This window comes from Sinocyclocheilus anshuiensis, unplaced genomic scaffold (genome assembly GCF_001515605.1).
Source record: "Sinocyclocheilus anshuiensis isolate Anshui unplaced genomic scaffold, SAMN03320099.WGS_v1.1 scaffold464, whole genome shotgun sequence".
NCBI classification, from domain to species: domain Eukaryota; kingdom Metazoa; phylum Chordata; class Actinopteri; order Cypriniformes; family Cyprinidae; genus Sinocyclocheilus; species Sinocyclocheilus anshuiensis.
In genome coordinates, this window is record NW_015555731.1 from 781,727 (window position 1) to 796,227 (window position 14,501).

General features: G+C 35.7%; 1 protein-coding gene and 1 long non-coding RNA gene across 2 annotated transcripts; both read left to right on the plus strand.

The window, feature by feature from the left end:
- The first annotated feature begins 3,486 nt into the window (after positions 1–3,486).
- Positions 3,487–7,201, plus strand: LOC107672937 (uncharacterized). The gene is made up of 3 exons (XR_001632356.1): positions 3,487–3,804; positions 5,132–5,295; positions 6,947–7,201. It is a non-coding gene; the product is annotated as an uncharacterized LOC107672937 (long non-coding RNA).
- Positions 7,202–9,147: 1,946 nt separating this feature from the next.
- On the plus strand, positions 9,148–12,436 carry LOC107672908 (zinc finger protein Gfi-1b-like). Its single transcript, XM_016466281.1, has 4 exons — positions 9,148–9,256; positions 10,402–10,533; positions 10,829–10,994; positions 11,916–12,436. Exons 1-4 carry the CDS (start codon positions 9,152–9,154, stop codon positions 12,083–12,085), a joined length of 573 nt encoding a protein of 190 aa, XP_016321767.1. The 5' UTR covers positions 9,148–9,151; the 3' UTR covers positions 12,086–12,436.
- The last annotated feature ends 2,065 nt before the right edge of the window (positions 12,437–14,501 follow it).

Consider the following 14,501-nt stretch of genomic DNA (forward strand, 5'->3'; position numbering starts at 1 on the left):
ATACATACTGTATATATATACATATATATATATATATATATATATATATATATATATAATGTATTTTCCCAAAGCCCAAAGAACGAAGATACATCACTGACTACATCACACAACACAACTGATCAAAACAGTCTGAAGTGAAAATGTCACGGCCTGAGACCTTCTGCTTCTTGTGGTTCCGTTTAACCTGTTTAAGTGTCACATTTCCATCTTTTAGATTGCACAGATAGAGAGTCTGAGAGACGTTTCACTTCGGGATGATGTCATTGCCCAATGCCCTTAGTGAAACTGTGAGTATCTTGAGTACCTTCGAGCTGAGCGATTCACACACCTCCATACACACCTACTCTAGTGCACTCGACGATCAGCAGAAAGCCCAACCAACAGAGAGTGAGATGGTGTGAAGTTATGCCAGGCCAGGTCACGGAAAGGGCATTCAGATACCGACAGTCATTCTGACTGTACGACATGTGGGGGGTTTTCAGACGGTCTTATGAAAGTGTTTTGATGCTTTACGTCATCTTTCATTGCATTCACAGAGACAGTGATTGATATCATGCATTTGGCTGTTTTTGTTACACTATAAATGTTTCATATACTTTATATGGTGCTAAAATGCATTTGGACAATGAAACCCCACCTGAAATGTCCTGCATCAGATCAAATGTCTGTATCTGTGCGTCTCAAATGCTCCAGGTCTTTTCTTAGTCATGTCTGAAGTCTCAATGTGTTTGAATCAGGTGATTTAGTAGATGTGTGAAGTCAGTTCTCCTCAGGTTCACAAAGGTGTCCTATCAGAGGAACCACAGGTGGAGAATCACATTAGCAATCCACATTAACCACAAACCACACACGATACTGACTGTCTTCATGTTCAACATTAATTGTTTTAGCATTTCAAACCAACAGTCGTATGTCTCAAATGTTTTGTTTGTTTGTAAGTGTGTTTGTGCTTCTTTCTTCATAATAACTGACACTGGCTGTGATAAAACGTGCTGTTTCTGTTTCTGCTATCATCTGTTCATCATACACTGCATCTGTTTTTAAAAGATGTACATCATGAAACGAAGAGGATTTGCGAGAGAAAAAAAAAAATTAAGGTGGGTCGTGAGAAAGTGACACGTTTATTTGTCACTCTTCCTCTTTGTTTTCTCACTGCAACCGCAAGTGGTAGGCCTATAATGCAGAGCAGAGATATTCAAAGGAAAAAATTACAGAATAATATAATACAGTCCAGAAGGGTGACATTTTTTTTGTACGAACTCTTTATCTTTCGCAGTTTGGTGAGGCTAAACATGATTTGATTTTAAGCTGATAAAAACTGCAGTCATGTCAAGTCAAATAATGTTTCTGGCCTACAATTTTCAACAGAAGTGCCCATTGATTCCAAGAACCATAGCTAGAATGAAAACTTTATTAGCTGACAATAACTAACGATAAGGAAAGCTACATACCAAGGAACAATAACTAACGATAACTAGCCATTTTCGCGTCCACATAGAAGAAATAAACGTTCGTTTATTCTAAGCGCACGCTGAAGTTTTGCTGCTTTAAATCCTAGAGCTTTTAAAGCTCAAATGGATGAATTAGCCATGTTTTTAATCATTCATAAGATGCAAAAATCGATCTGAATGCGATTCCAAATGCATGAATCCTCGTTTTGATCTTGTAGTGTGGATTTGCTTTTCCTAAGGTCACATACCATTATTCGGCGAATTTCGCGAGCGAATTCCAGTCGGAATTTCAAGTTTGTCAAACGGATTTGCTGTGCTTCAGACATTTCTTATATAGATAAATTATAATAGACAGTTGACTTTTTTCGCCTAAATATTTTGACCGCTCTTTTATTAAAGCTTTATCGTTCTTCATGGTGTGTACAGGCTTTAATCCAAGTTTATGTTTTATATACAGTGGTGTGAAAAAGTGTTGGCCCCCTTCCTGATTTCTTATTTTTTTGCATGTTTGTCTCACTTTAATGTTTCAGATCATCAAACAAATTTAAATATTAGTCAAAGATAACACAAGTAAACACAACATGCAGTTTTTAAATGAAGGTTTTTATTATTAAGGGAAAACAAAATCCAAAACTACATGGCCCTGTGTGAAGAAGTGTTTGCCTCCTTGTTAAAACTGTGGTTTATCACACCTGAGTTCAATTTCTCTAGCCACACCCAGGCCTGATTACTGCCACACCTGTTCGCAATCAAGAAATCTCTTAAAGGTCCCATGGCATGAAAATTTCACTTTATGAGGTTTTTTAACATTAATATGAGTTCCCCTAGCCTGCCTATGGTCCCCCAGTGGCTAGAAATGGCGATAGGTGTAAACGATCCTCAAAAGCTAGACATCATGCCGAGATCCAAAGAAATTCAGAAACAAATTAGAAAGAAAGTAATTGAGATCTATCAGTCTGGAAAAGGTTATAAAGCCATTTCTAAAGCTTTGGGACTCCAGCAACCACAGTGAGAGCCATTATTCACAAATGGCAAAAACATGGAACAGTGGAGAACCTTCCCAGGAGTGGCCGGCCGACCAGATATCAGGAAGGGGGCCAACACTTTTTCACACCACTGTAGGCCTACAGTGTATTTTACACAGGTGTTTTAAAATCATTCAAGATCATAAAAGATTGTTGTACTTTGTGTGTTTTTTTCCTGACCCGCACAGCTGGTGAATCTCACTTAGATGAAGCTGAACTAGATGAATTTCCAGTGTTCAATCCCCTGAGCCACAAACCCTCAGAGACTCGCGATGCTTATCGCTAACTCCTTCCCCCCGTGTGTCAGGAGCGTCGCTCTGCGGTGAGGGCGGCGGAGGGGCTGTGTGTCTGCAGATGGAGCAGGTGAAGCGGTGGGCTTGTGGGTAAAAACGAGCAGGAGCTCTAGGGGAGACGGAGGGCCTGGTGGGCTTCTTTGTTCGCCTTGATCTCTTCGTTTTTTAGCATTGTCTTCTTTGCATCTTTCTAGGAACTCGAAACAATGCGCTGTGTGCGCTTTCTTGAAAGTGGCTTTGGTAGGAAAGTGTGTGTAGCCTAAGTGAAAACAAACGTAAAGGTGAGGTGAAGGAACATCTTTACATTGTTCCTTTCTCTCTTTGCAAAGTAATGAACAGCTATGCTGTAGGCCAATGTTTTAAACTCTTCTTTAAGAGGTGTTATAGCCTACCTCTATAGCACATTTCATTCAAATTGGTAACTCAAATCGCTTTACATAAAAAGCATCTAAAAATAAACTTAAATTCAATCAAATTAAACATGTATTTTATATATGAAAAACTGCCCGTTCACACAAAGAATGATAACTATACAATAATCATAAAAAATACTTTTAAAAATGATTTTCCATTTATAGGATTAACAGACTTTAACACAAATATAACGACTCTTCTGAAAATTAACCATGGTTTTAGCTACTTTCTTTTAATTCTCTCTTAAATTGTTGCAATTTTTCTCCAGTTTTGTAGTTTGTCTTTCCTTGTTCTGCTAAAAAAAGTAAAACTACAATGACTTTGTCCCTTGGCATGCTGGGTAATCTCCTTCAGCCCTCTGTAAGCACCAAAATCAAAAACCAAACCAGATGAGAAATCACACAGGGGGTCGGTGTGGGCGCAGTGTTCACGACTCTGTGGTCTCATGAACTCCTGAAGCCTTTGTTTAACCCACCATCTCTCACAGCTGCTAAATATTCAGCGTTTTTGTTAGCCTATTTGATCATAAGCCCAGAGAGGAGTTTAGAGCCACTGATGCTTGTATGAAGGTCTGGAGCATTCAGATGATCTACCAGAAGAACACTGTATCCATCAGAGGTTAGTTTTTCGTTTTATGGACTTTCATCAACTTTGTATCTCAAATTGACCCAAATTAGCCAATAGTTACAGTAAGAGTTTAGAGCATTGAAATACATGTGGAGAACAGATCAGATGAGATAAGAAGTGTTTGTATTCACTGCAAAAACAAAAGTGTTTTTCTTCGTATTTTAGACTAGTTTTTCTTTACAAGTATCTAAATCTTCTTAAATGAAAATATATTTACTTGACATAAGTTAAGAAATTGTGTTTTCTGAAAAAACCTTAATTAAAAAAAGAAAAATATTGTCATCATTTCACTCTCATGTTGTTCCAAACCTGTATGAGTGCTTTCTTTTTTGAACATAATTTTTTTGAAGAATGTTTGGTGACCAAACGGTTAATGGTAGCCATTGACTTACATACATTAAAAAAAAAATGCTGGGTTGTTTCAACCCAACTTTGGGTAAAAATGGACTAACCCAACTTTTGGGTTAAAAATGCAATTTAAAAATTTAACCCAGTGGTTGGGTTAGTCCATATTTGACCCAAAGTTGAGTTGAAACAACCCAGCATTTTTTAGAGTGTAGTAAGGAAAAAAATGCTATGGAAGTCAATGGTTACCGGCAATGTTTTGGTTGCCAGCATTACTCAGAAAATCTTCTTTTGTGTTTAACAGATGAAAGAAACTCATACAAGTTTGGAACAACCTTAGGGTGAGTAAATGGTGACAATTTTATTTTCTGTGTGAACTGTCCCTTTAAAGTGAGTTTATGCTTAAAATAAGAACAGATATCTGCCAATGGAGTCAGAAAAAGGAAGTTAACAAGGGATAATGGCTCTCATTTTAAGCATAAAAAAATCACTTAATTTTGATGAATATGTTATATCATTTTGTCTCTCTGAGGAAGAACAGAATGCACTTTTTGCATTGTTGAGATCATTGATCATTGTTTCCTCTAGACTGTATTTTGGCCAATCTTCAAAAGATCTCAATATTAACCCAAACATTTCTCTTCCAGTGATCAAGAAGTTCCAGAAAAAAAAAAGTTTTTGTGCTAATGTTTGAGAATGTTGTTAATGATAACTCTGATTGAAAGTTCTATTAACATTGGTAGAAGAATGTTTGTTGATAGCTTTGATAGACCCTTGCCAGAACAACCAGAGAAGGTTTCCTGTTAGCTTGCAGTGACTCATTTATTTCTCCTGCGGAATTGTAGAAGTATTTGATACTTTGAAACATAATTCAGATACATTTCCTGCATTGGGAGATTTAATTACAATTTGGTTAAATGCAGAATGAAATGACAGTGATTTGCATATTCTGCTCTTTTCTTATGGATGGCAGTGATGACGAATGAGCAGATTTACCAGCCGTCTTTATTTGATGTCTGAAGCGAGTCTGGTGAGGACACATCAGAAAACTCTCGTACTTCCTGTAGCAGCTTCAGAACCGAATCACAACTCTCACAACCAGATGCATCTGCATCACCCGCATCTGGACACCCGAGGGTGAGTCTGACACCAAGAGACATACAGCTATAAATATAAATAATAAATACTAAAAAAAATTTTTTTTTTTTTTAAAGGGAACGGCAGTTATATCATGGTTGTGCATCTAAATTGTTTTCCATCACTTTTAACTTGTGGAGCTTTTCTTATTTTCATCTTATTAATGCTGCAGGTGGCTCTTATTAGTGCATCAAAAAAAAACATTCTTAATATATGCTTAATGGTTTAAATTTAGTGTAGCTTTGGAATAAATCGTGTCTTTTATTTTTTTACACCTGTTTAGAGAAACTTGGGTCAAAATGTAGTGCATTTTAGTTTTTAATGTCGAGAGCTTAATGAAAGTTAACAAATAAAGTTTATGTCGAGAACTCATTTGAACAATGACTCTATGATGATCTGGATGATTTACGAGACGTTTGGAGATGCAGGTGAGCCGGTGCAGGTGTTGATGCTGCTTCACGTCTCTAAACCTCAGATTCTGTTGTTCTAACTGAATTCAGTCTTGAACAGCTGCATCGCCATCAACCGCACACAAAACATTCAAATCTGTTTTGTCGATTATTGTTGTTCAAGCAAAACAATCTTCATATCAGAGTCAAAAATCTACATCAGGATTATTTCTATATTAGTATTTATACAATCACACAGTAATTGAATATTTCATTCTTTTCGAGTTATTTTTTCTACTGATGTGGAGAATGAAAATAAGTTTTGTATAATGAATAAACATATTTTATGACAATTTAATTCACATTAGCATTTATATATTTTCTTATTGTATAAAATTATAATACTTACCTTCCTCATTTATCGTCTAATATGGAAAATTACGAAAAGTAACAATACTGATTATAATAGCTATATATTGAATAAATGCATATTTTGTTTAATATTATGATAATTTGTATATATTCATATCATATATTAATATTATGAAATAAAATAATACTGATACTAAATATACAATTTTTAATAAATATACATTGAATATATAATTTTCTGTATAGGATTTTTTCTATAATGTTATTTATGAATGCTATATCCTCTTATGATGTATTAAATGTACAGTATATATAATATTATATTATGATAATGTTTATATATATGATAAAAGTTTTATTCATTAAAATATTATATTGAAATAATTAAATATTAATTAAAAAAATTAAATATTATATGTACATTTAGTCATTTAGCAGATGCTTTTATCCAAAGGGACTTGCAAATGAGGACAATAGAAGCAGTCAAAATCAACAAAAGAGCAAAGATACACAAGTGCTATAACAAGTCTCGTTTTTTTTTTTTTGTATACTAAATAAAAATAAATCAAGTACATAGAATAGAAAAAGATGAGAGAAAGCAAGTGTTAAAGGGCCTTTTTAAAATTTAAATTAATTAAATTAATTATTTAATTTAAATTTAAAAATGTATTTATTTTTTTGTACATTTTTGCTTTTTTTAATAATATTAATTATATTTTATAGTATTTATTTAGCTTTATTTGTTCATTTATCTTCTAATGTGGAGAATCAAAATATTTATACTAGTTATTATGAGTAAATATATTATATTGTTCACTGAACTCATTAACATATTGATTATTATGAATAAACTATTAAAACGTTTGGGATTTGTTGTGCTTTCATTTCAGATTGTAACCTGACCTGATCTGTCGTGGCTTCAGTCCCGCTTTTAAAAATGCCTCGATCGTTTCTAGTGAAAAGTAAGAGGGCGGGGCATCACTCCACACGCTCCGCCCACTCTCAGCATCAGCATCATGACGCATGGACGTCCAGCAGTCGCTCTTTGGCTCTGGAGCTGCTGCCCTGCACATCCACCGACAGCAGCCGAACCCATAACAGCACTGATGGAGCTGGAGCTGAACCCGAACCCTGGCCTTCATCCACTGCAGGTATATGAAGAGCAGCTCAGCACAGTGTAACACCAGCAGTGACTGGAATAGTGTGGCATGAGAATATGACAGCTTGCAGCTCATGAGAACTTAACTTGAACAAAACTCCCACAAATGATCAACTTGAATGACTCACTATGATATTTTTTCCAAGAATTAAATACCTCACCACTATTCCGAATAATTAAAAGCCCAGCTAACAAAAATGTTCTAAGAATGTTTTGCTAATGTCCCCATTAAGTTATGAAAACATTTTATCTGAATGTTCTCTGAACGTTCAAAACGACCCGTTTTTAAAACATTTGTATTTTTTTTTCACTTATGCAAACGTTAAGGGAACATTGTGTTATCATTTTGCAAACGTTATAGGAACGTTACTTTGAATACAACATCTTGAAACAACTAGTAATATTTACATTTACAAATAATAATTTAGCAGACACTTCTATCCAAAGCGACTTACAAATGATGAGAACAATAGAAGCAATCAAACCAAAAAGAGAGCAACAGTATACAAGTGCAGTGACAATGCTCAGTTAGTTTAGCACAGTACAAAATGTTAAAAATGTTAGATGAACGTCCAAATAAATGTTTCTGTGTAACTTTAAACAAATGTTCTACTAACATTACTGGGACAACATTTGTTCATAACATGGAGAACCTTGCCAGAACGTTCTGAGAACATTCCATGTTAGCTGTGAATATTCATGAATGTTTAATAATAACAAAAACAGCTCCAACTGCCTTGTATCGCGCTGTTCAGTTTTAAGAATATATTTCCCATAATGCTTTGCAGAGAGTGAGCCTGAGAGCTGTAAAGGCCCATTCAAACCAAAGGCAATATAGCGATAACCATATAATTTCAAATGTTTTAAAAAACATTCTACAGTTATAACAAAAAACGACACAAAGTAATGCTATCATTGGAATCACTTTCAGCACAATTTTTCCAGCTAATGAACTATTAAAACTTTGACAGCGAATCAGAATCCAGCCAGCTTTAATGAGCGCGAACGTTTAAAGCGGCAGCGCGCGCTTAGAATAAACTAACCCGATCTCATGAATGTGCATTTCAATGGCACGATTTTCTGTTTCTATTTCTATTTTAGTGTGCATATGATACACAATTGGTAGGTTTAGGGGTGTGGTGTAGATGTGTATTAAATGCACGCCAGCAAAGTGTGTATCATATGCACGCAAAAACTACGTATTATATGCATGTCAAACACGTGCGTATCGTATGCACGCCAAAGTCAGTTTTGCATATAAATAGTAGTAGTGTCAACAAAAGTACCGACCGCAATACCATTCGGTACTGAAATTTGAAAAATGTCCATTTCCTACTAAGATTTGAGCAGATTCTTAAACAGCGCTGATTGGTCATTGTGTTCATGTGCATTTTAAAGGCTCTTGTGTGTTTCTGTGTGCGCGCTCGGTGAAGAGCGGGAAGCGATGATCACTGAAGCAATCACAGACATATCTGTTGAGCACAATGACCAATCAGCGCTGTTTAAGAATCTGCTCAAATCTTAGCGGGAAATGGTCGTTTTTAAAACTTCAGTACCGAATGGTTTCGCGGACGGTACTTTTGACCACATTAATAAATCGCACGTAAATACACACACACACAAAAATGTTACTGATATGCATTTTCATGAGACCGGGCTCAATAAACAGATCGTTAATATAGTTGTTGGTGTGAACGGGCCTTAATGATGAGGACTTAGTGAGTGATTCAATGTGTGTGCTCCAAAAATTATTAAATCCTTGTACTGCGCAAAAACATCACTTAATATTTTGTTTTATTTTAATTCATGTCGTCAGTAGTCGTTTTTGCATGCTAAGATGAAAAGACAGGACATATTCCATTCTATTGTATTGTGTGTGATGGCAGTGAAGCAGTCTGGAGTTTGTCCATTGTCTAAGCTGTCGTGCTCTGTTGCGATGGAGAGACAGAGCGAGCTGGAGTGTCTGATTCAGGCTTTACTCAGTCACCATCAGCTGAGCAGTGTCCAGACGCCGCTGTGTGAATGTCCAGTCGGTGAGAAGGTGAGGAACGGCCGTGTGTCCTTTATTGAACACACCTGATTGCAATTATCAGCTCGACAGCACAGAACAAATGCATTTAGATTCATGGGCCGCAGCTGATGATGAGAAAACATTATTCATTCAGCCGATGATTTATTAATATTTCCCGCCACGGGAATAATAATAAAAAAAAAAATTCAGAATTTTCTTCTCAGAATTGTGAGTTTATATCTCACAATTATGAGAAAAAAGACAGAATTCTGACCTAAAAATTGCAATTAGGCTACCTTTCTTATTTATATTCAGTGGCGGGGAAAAAACAACGCTATCTCACGACCAATTCGTATGTATTTTACGAGGTGGCTAATTCGTACGAATTTTGTACGATTTGTCTAGACCCCAGTGATGGGTAGGTTTAGGGGCGGGGTTAGGTGTAGGTCATTCGTACAAATTCATACTAACTGTGCAACTCGTAAAATGCGTACAATTTAGCAAAAATCATATTAATTTGTACGAGTGAGGTCATACGAGTTCGTACGAATTAGCCACCTTGTAAAATATGCATGAATTGCTGTGAGATCGGACTGAAAAAAAACTGAATTGTGAAATGTAAATTCAAAATTGCAAAAAAAAATTCCGAATTGTAAGATTTAAAAAATCGTAGGTAATTAACTTTTCTATTTATTTCATTTAATTAATTATATATATATATATTTTTAATTACATGGCAAAAACTGCCTTCCATATTAATCCAAAGCTGCTCACAAATGAGAAATAGGCTAGAAGAATACCTGATTTATGCAGAGGGAAAGCATATAGCTAGAACATTTTATAAAGTAAAAACTAATAGAGTAAAATATAAAGATGTACTGATTTGATAATGATTTATTGATTTGACTATTCAGATTTGACAATGCTTTAGTCCTGATCTGATCACCTGACAGGATTTTCACACATTCACAACTTAATGCAAAATCACATGTGGGTTTGTGTGGGTTTCATGCTCAAACATTTCATGCTTCATATGTGATGACATGCACATTTTAAACCCCAAACTTGATACACATCACATGTGGTTTAACAGTAACACATTAGAACAAGGTAAAACACAATGTTATTTCCATTTATGATATGGTGTGATATTAATATTGCTATGTCTTCTGTAGCTCCTGTCCTCTGCTGTGGGTTTGGCATCGCACTTGCGCAATTCAAATGTCAACAGGGCTGCTCTCCCATTGGCCGACTCCCCGGGCCATGCCCAACGGCCTTATGGGTACAGAACTACAGGAATACTGAGGGTGAGAGTACGTACTAAACAGCTGGCTGTATACATAGTATGCAAGTAAATACTGTACCGAGACTATTATAGTTAACTAAAACTATTTTTTTACTTTAAATGAAATAACTAAACTAAAATCTAAAAAAAACTCTTTGGCAGTCTTATCAAATAATGAGTAAAGATGTAGTAGGCCATCCAAATATCATGCATACAGAAAGTTTATATGCTGCGTGAAGAGTCTACATACTATATACAACATAAATAGTATAGCAATACTCTATTCCAAACACAGCCTGTGTGAATGTGTGTTTCAGGAGCGGAGTTTTGGTTGTAAGGTTTGTGGGAAGGTGTTTAAGAGGTCGTCGACTCTCTCCACACACCTGCTCATTCACTCTGACACGCGGCCGTTCCCGTGTCCCTACTGCGGAAAGAGATTCCACCAGAAATCTGATATGAAGAAACATACATTTATTCACACAGGTAAAATACATAATGGGGTTTCCACTGACTTACATTTTCATTAATAATTCAAATAAATTATAAGGCAATTCCAGAACGCAACATGCTAAAGTTAGAATCTCTGGACCCTTTTCATATTTCTGTGGTTTTCAGAAGGAAATGTCGCCTAATAAAAATTTTGTGTTCCCATTTGCTCCTATAGCAAAAGAAAAAAAAACTACAGCATTTCTATGACTTTACAAAAGAGGAAAGAAAATATCAAGACATTGACTATGTTGGTCAGAAGACAGATTTTGCCCAATTTTGTCAAATTTACCTTTGTATTAAAAATACACACACACAGCCACGCTAATCAAGGAAGTCGTGGCCTAATGGTTAGAGAGTCGGACTCGTAACCCAAAAGGTTGTGGGTTCGAGTCTCGTACCGGCAGGGATTGTAGGTGGGGGGAGTGAATGTACAGCGCTCTCTTCCACCTTCAATACCACGACTGAGGTGCCCTTGAGCAAGGCACCGAACCCCCAACTGCTCCCCGGGCGCCGCAGCAAAAATGGCTGCCCACTGCTCCGGGTGTGTGTTCACGGTGTGTGTGTGTTCACTGCTGTGTGTGTGCACTTTGGATGGGATAAATGCAGAGCACTAATTCCGAGTATGGGTCACCATACTTGGCCACATGTCACGTCACTTCACTTTAATTAGATTTAACATTTAACTAATTTAATGGCAAGAGTACAGTAATATAACAAACTGTAGAAACGTGTGCATAAATACAGTGATATTGGGGGTCCAAATTCAGCACACACCTTATTAAAGACAAGCAGAAGAGCCTAAAATATGAATGCAACACTTAAAGTTTCACATTAAGTGTTTTAGAACTTCCCATTTGTTCTCCACCTGCGTATAGCCTTTTTCAAAGCAAAAATGTGTTCTGTGTCATCTCTCAGGTGAGAAGCCTCATGTGTGCGTGGTGTGCGGTAAAGCGTTCAGTCAGAGCTCCAATCTGATCACTCACAGCAGGAAACACAGCAGCTACCAGCCCTTTAGCTGCTCGCACTGCCCACTCAGCTTCCAGAGGAGACTGGACCTACAGCGCCACCTACAGACACACTCATAGAACATCAGCGGACTGTATCATGGGCCCTGAGAGACCAGCTGCACACAAACACCTTGGGTAGCTCAACGTACAGGGGTCTTATTACATTTTACCCAAAAGTCTACTATATAATGTTTATGAAAGATGTTTGCACCAAAACAAATGTTTGCTTATGTATATCTAACTTGATTGCACACAATGCATTGTGAAATATGTCAACACTTCCAGCAGGCTATACATTACTGTAGATTTATAGCTTCAAGACTTATGATTGGGTGCTCATGGTTGTGATGTCATAATCATGGAACGTTTTGTGTCAGAACATTTCAAAGCAACAATATTCACTCTATGTACATGATATGGCATTTAATAATAAACGCAGTAATGCAACAGATTTATAAGAACATCAATCTCTTTGTGAAAGACAAGTATCTCTGTATTCTCAAGCTCTCAGCAGAAGTTTATCTTGTTTTAAAGTAGGGTGAAGTCAGCAAAAGTGGGACACTTTTTGGTAAACTGTGATTTAAATACAAACAGATCAATTCTACCAACACAATTTATGCTTTAAACAAATTCTCAAAGTCTCTTGTATCCCCCAGCATGTTTTTCGAAAGAATATTGGTTGTTGTTTTAAACATACAGAGATTCAAAAATGTTAAGTATCCATTGTTTTTCCCCCTTCTGGCTTTTTCAGGTAAATTGGGACACTGTGTCTGGTAAAGTGGGACACACATTTTTATCTGGTCTGTGCTTACAAAATACAATTTCCTACAGCAGGACATTGTACAAATAATCTTTTGCAATAGAAAATCTTCAGAAATTAAAAGAATAACTTTATAAAAATAGACATTAGCGGATTGTGTTATTGATTGTGAACTCATAAACACTTAATGTTTATTGAATTAAAACACTTTAACAGAAGCATACATTTGAAGAATTTTTAAAGCAGTCCAACAGAAGTACAAATTTAAACAGTTAAAACACTCCAACAGAAGGACAAAAACAAAGAATTGAATCACTTCAGCAGAAGTACAATGTACTGTGTAGTATAAAAATGACATTTTTATGATGTGCCTGCTTGTGTGTTTGTATTTAACTGTGTGCTTAAGTGTGTGTGTAACACATGCGTTCATATATGTGTTTATGTTGTATGGGTGTAAAACATGCTTTCATATTTGTGTGTTTATGTTGTAATGTTACCCTGGACCACAAAACCAGTTATAAGGGTCAATTTTTCGAAATTAAGATTTATACATCATCTGAAAGCTGAATAAATGAGTTTGCATTGATGTATGGTTTGTTATGATAGGACAATATTTGGCCGAGATACAACTATTTGAAAATCTGGAATCTGAGGGTGCAAAAAAATCTAAATACTGAGAAAATTGCCTTTAAATTTGTCCTAATTAAGTCCTTAGCAATTCATATTACTAACCAAAAATTAAGTTTTAATATATTTAAGGTAGGAAATTTACAAAATATCTTCATGGAACATGATCTTTACTTAATATCCTAATGATTTTTGGCATAAAAGAAAAATCGATAATTTTGACCCATACAATGTATTTTTGGCTATTGCTACAAATATACCCCAGCGACTTAAGACTGGTTTTGTAGTGCAGACACTTTTTACGCACAAAAACTTATTTCTTTTCTTTTCCTGTCTTCTGCCTACAGTTTGTGACATTTTCTGTAAAACAAAACAATTTATCACATTAAGCAATGTATTATCTTTTAATTTATAGGGAGTCCCACTTTAGCTGAATGCTACTGTCCCAATTTATCTAACATGTTCAGGTAAATTGGGACAGTAACAAAACGTAATATTTAAAAAAAAAAAAAGAATGAAGAAACTTGCATATTATTGCGTAAAACTGAATGATCACGTGAATGCATGTAATAGGCCTACACATTTATATTATAGATTGAATTACTCTTTGTATTAGAAATTAAACCTTAACAATTTAAATAGACTTAAACTATGTACGGGCACTTACCATGTACTTTCTCAGACCTTCCTGACTTCACCCTACATAATAAAAGATCCTTTCCAACCCTTACCATCAGCATGTCCGGGCTAAATTTCTTTAATACTGACACTTTAAGACATGATTACTACACAGTAAATTAAAAACAATTAAAGGGCTGAAAATTAAACAAATTTACGAACATTAAAGGAGCGCAAATCTTGTACACAAATCTATAATAGTTTTACATAATTTCCGTTCTTACATTTAGCAGCACAACAAAAGCAGCAAGTAAAATATGTTAAAAGCACCTCAGAACAGTGGTACACAAATTCAGCCTTAAAGAAAGCACATGAAGTTTGTTTCTGTCACGTTTTGAATTTGATGGTCGTATCCCAGATAGCACACGTACATCTGCAAGATGTGTGTTAAAGATCACTTGATCTGAAAAGCCTCTGCTGTGTATCTGC

Coding starts and splice junctions, on each gene's coding strand:
- LOC107672908 (XM_016466281.1), top strand. CDS start 9,152: ATGGAGAGACAGAGCGAGCTGGAGTGTCTGATTCAGGCTTTACTCAGT. Junction 9,257..10,401: donor AATGTCCAGTCGGTGAGAAG/GTGAGGAACGGC, acceptor TGTCTTCTGTAG/CTCCTGTCCTCTGCTGTGGG. Junction 10,534..10,828: donor GAACTACAGGAATACTGAGG/GTGAGAGTACGT, acceptor TGTGTGTTTCAG/GAGCGGAGTTTTGGTTGTAA.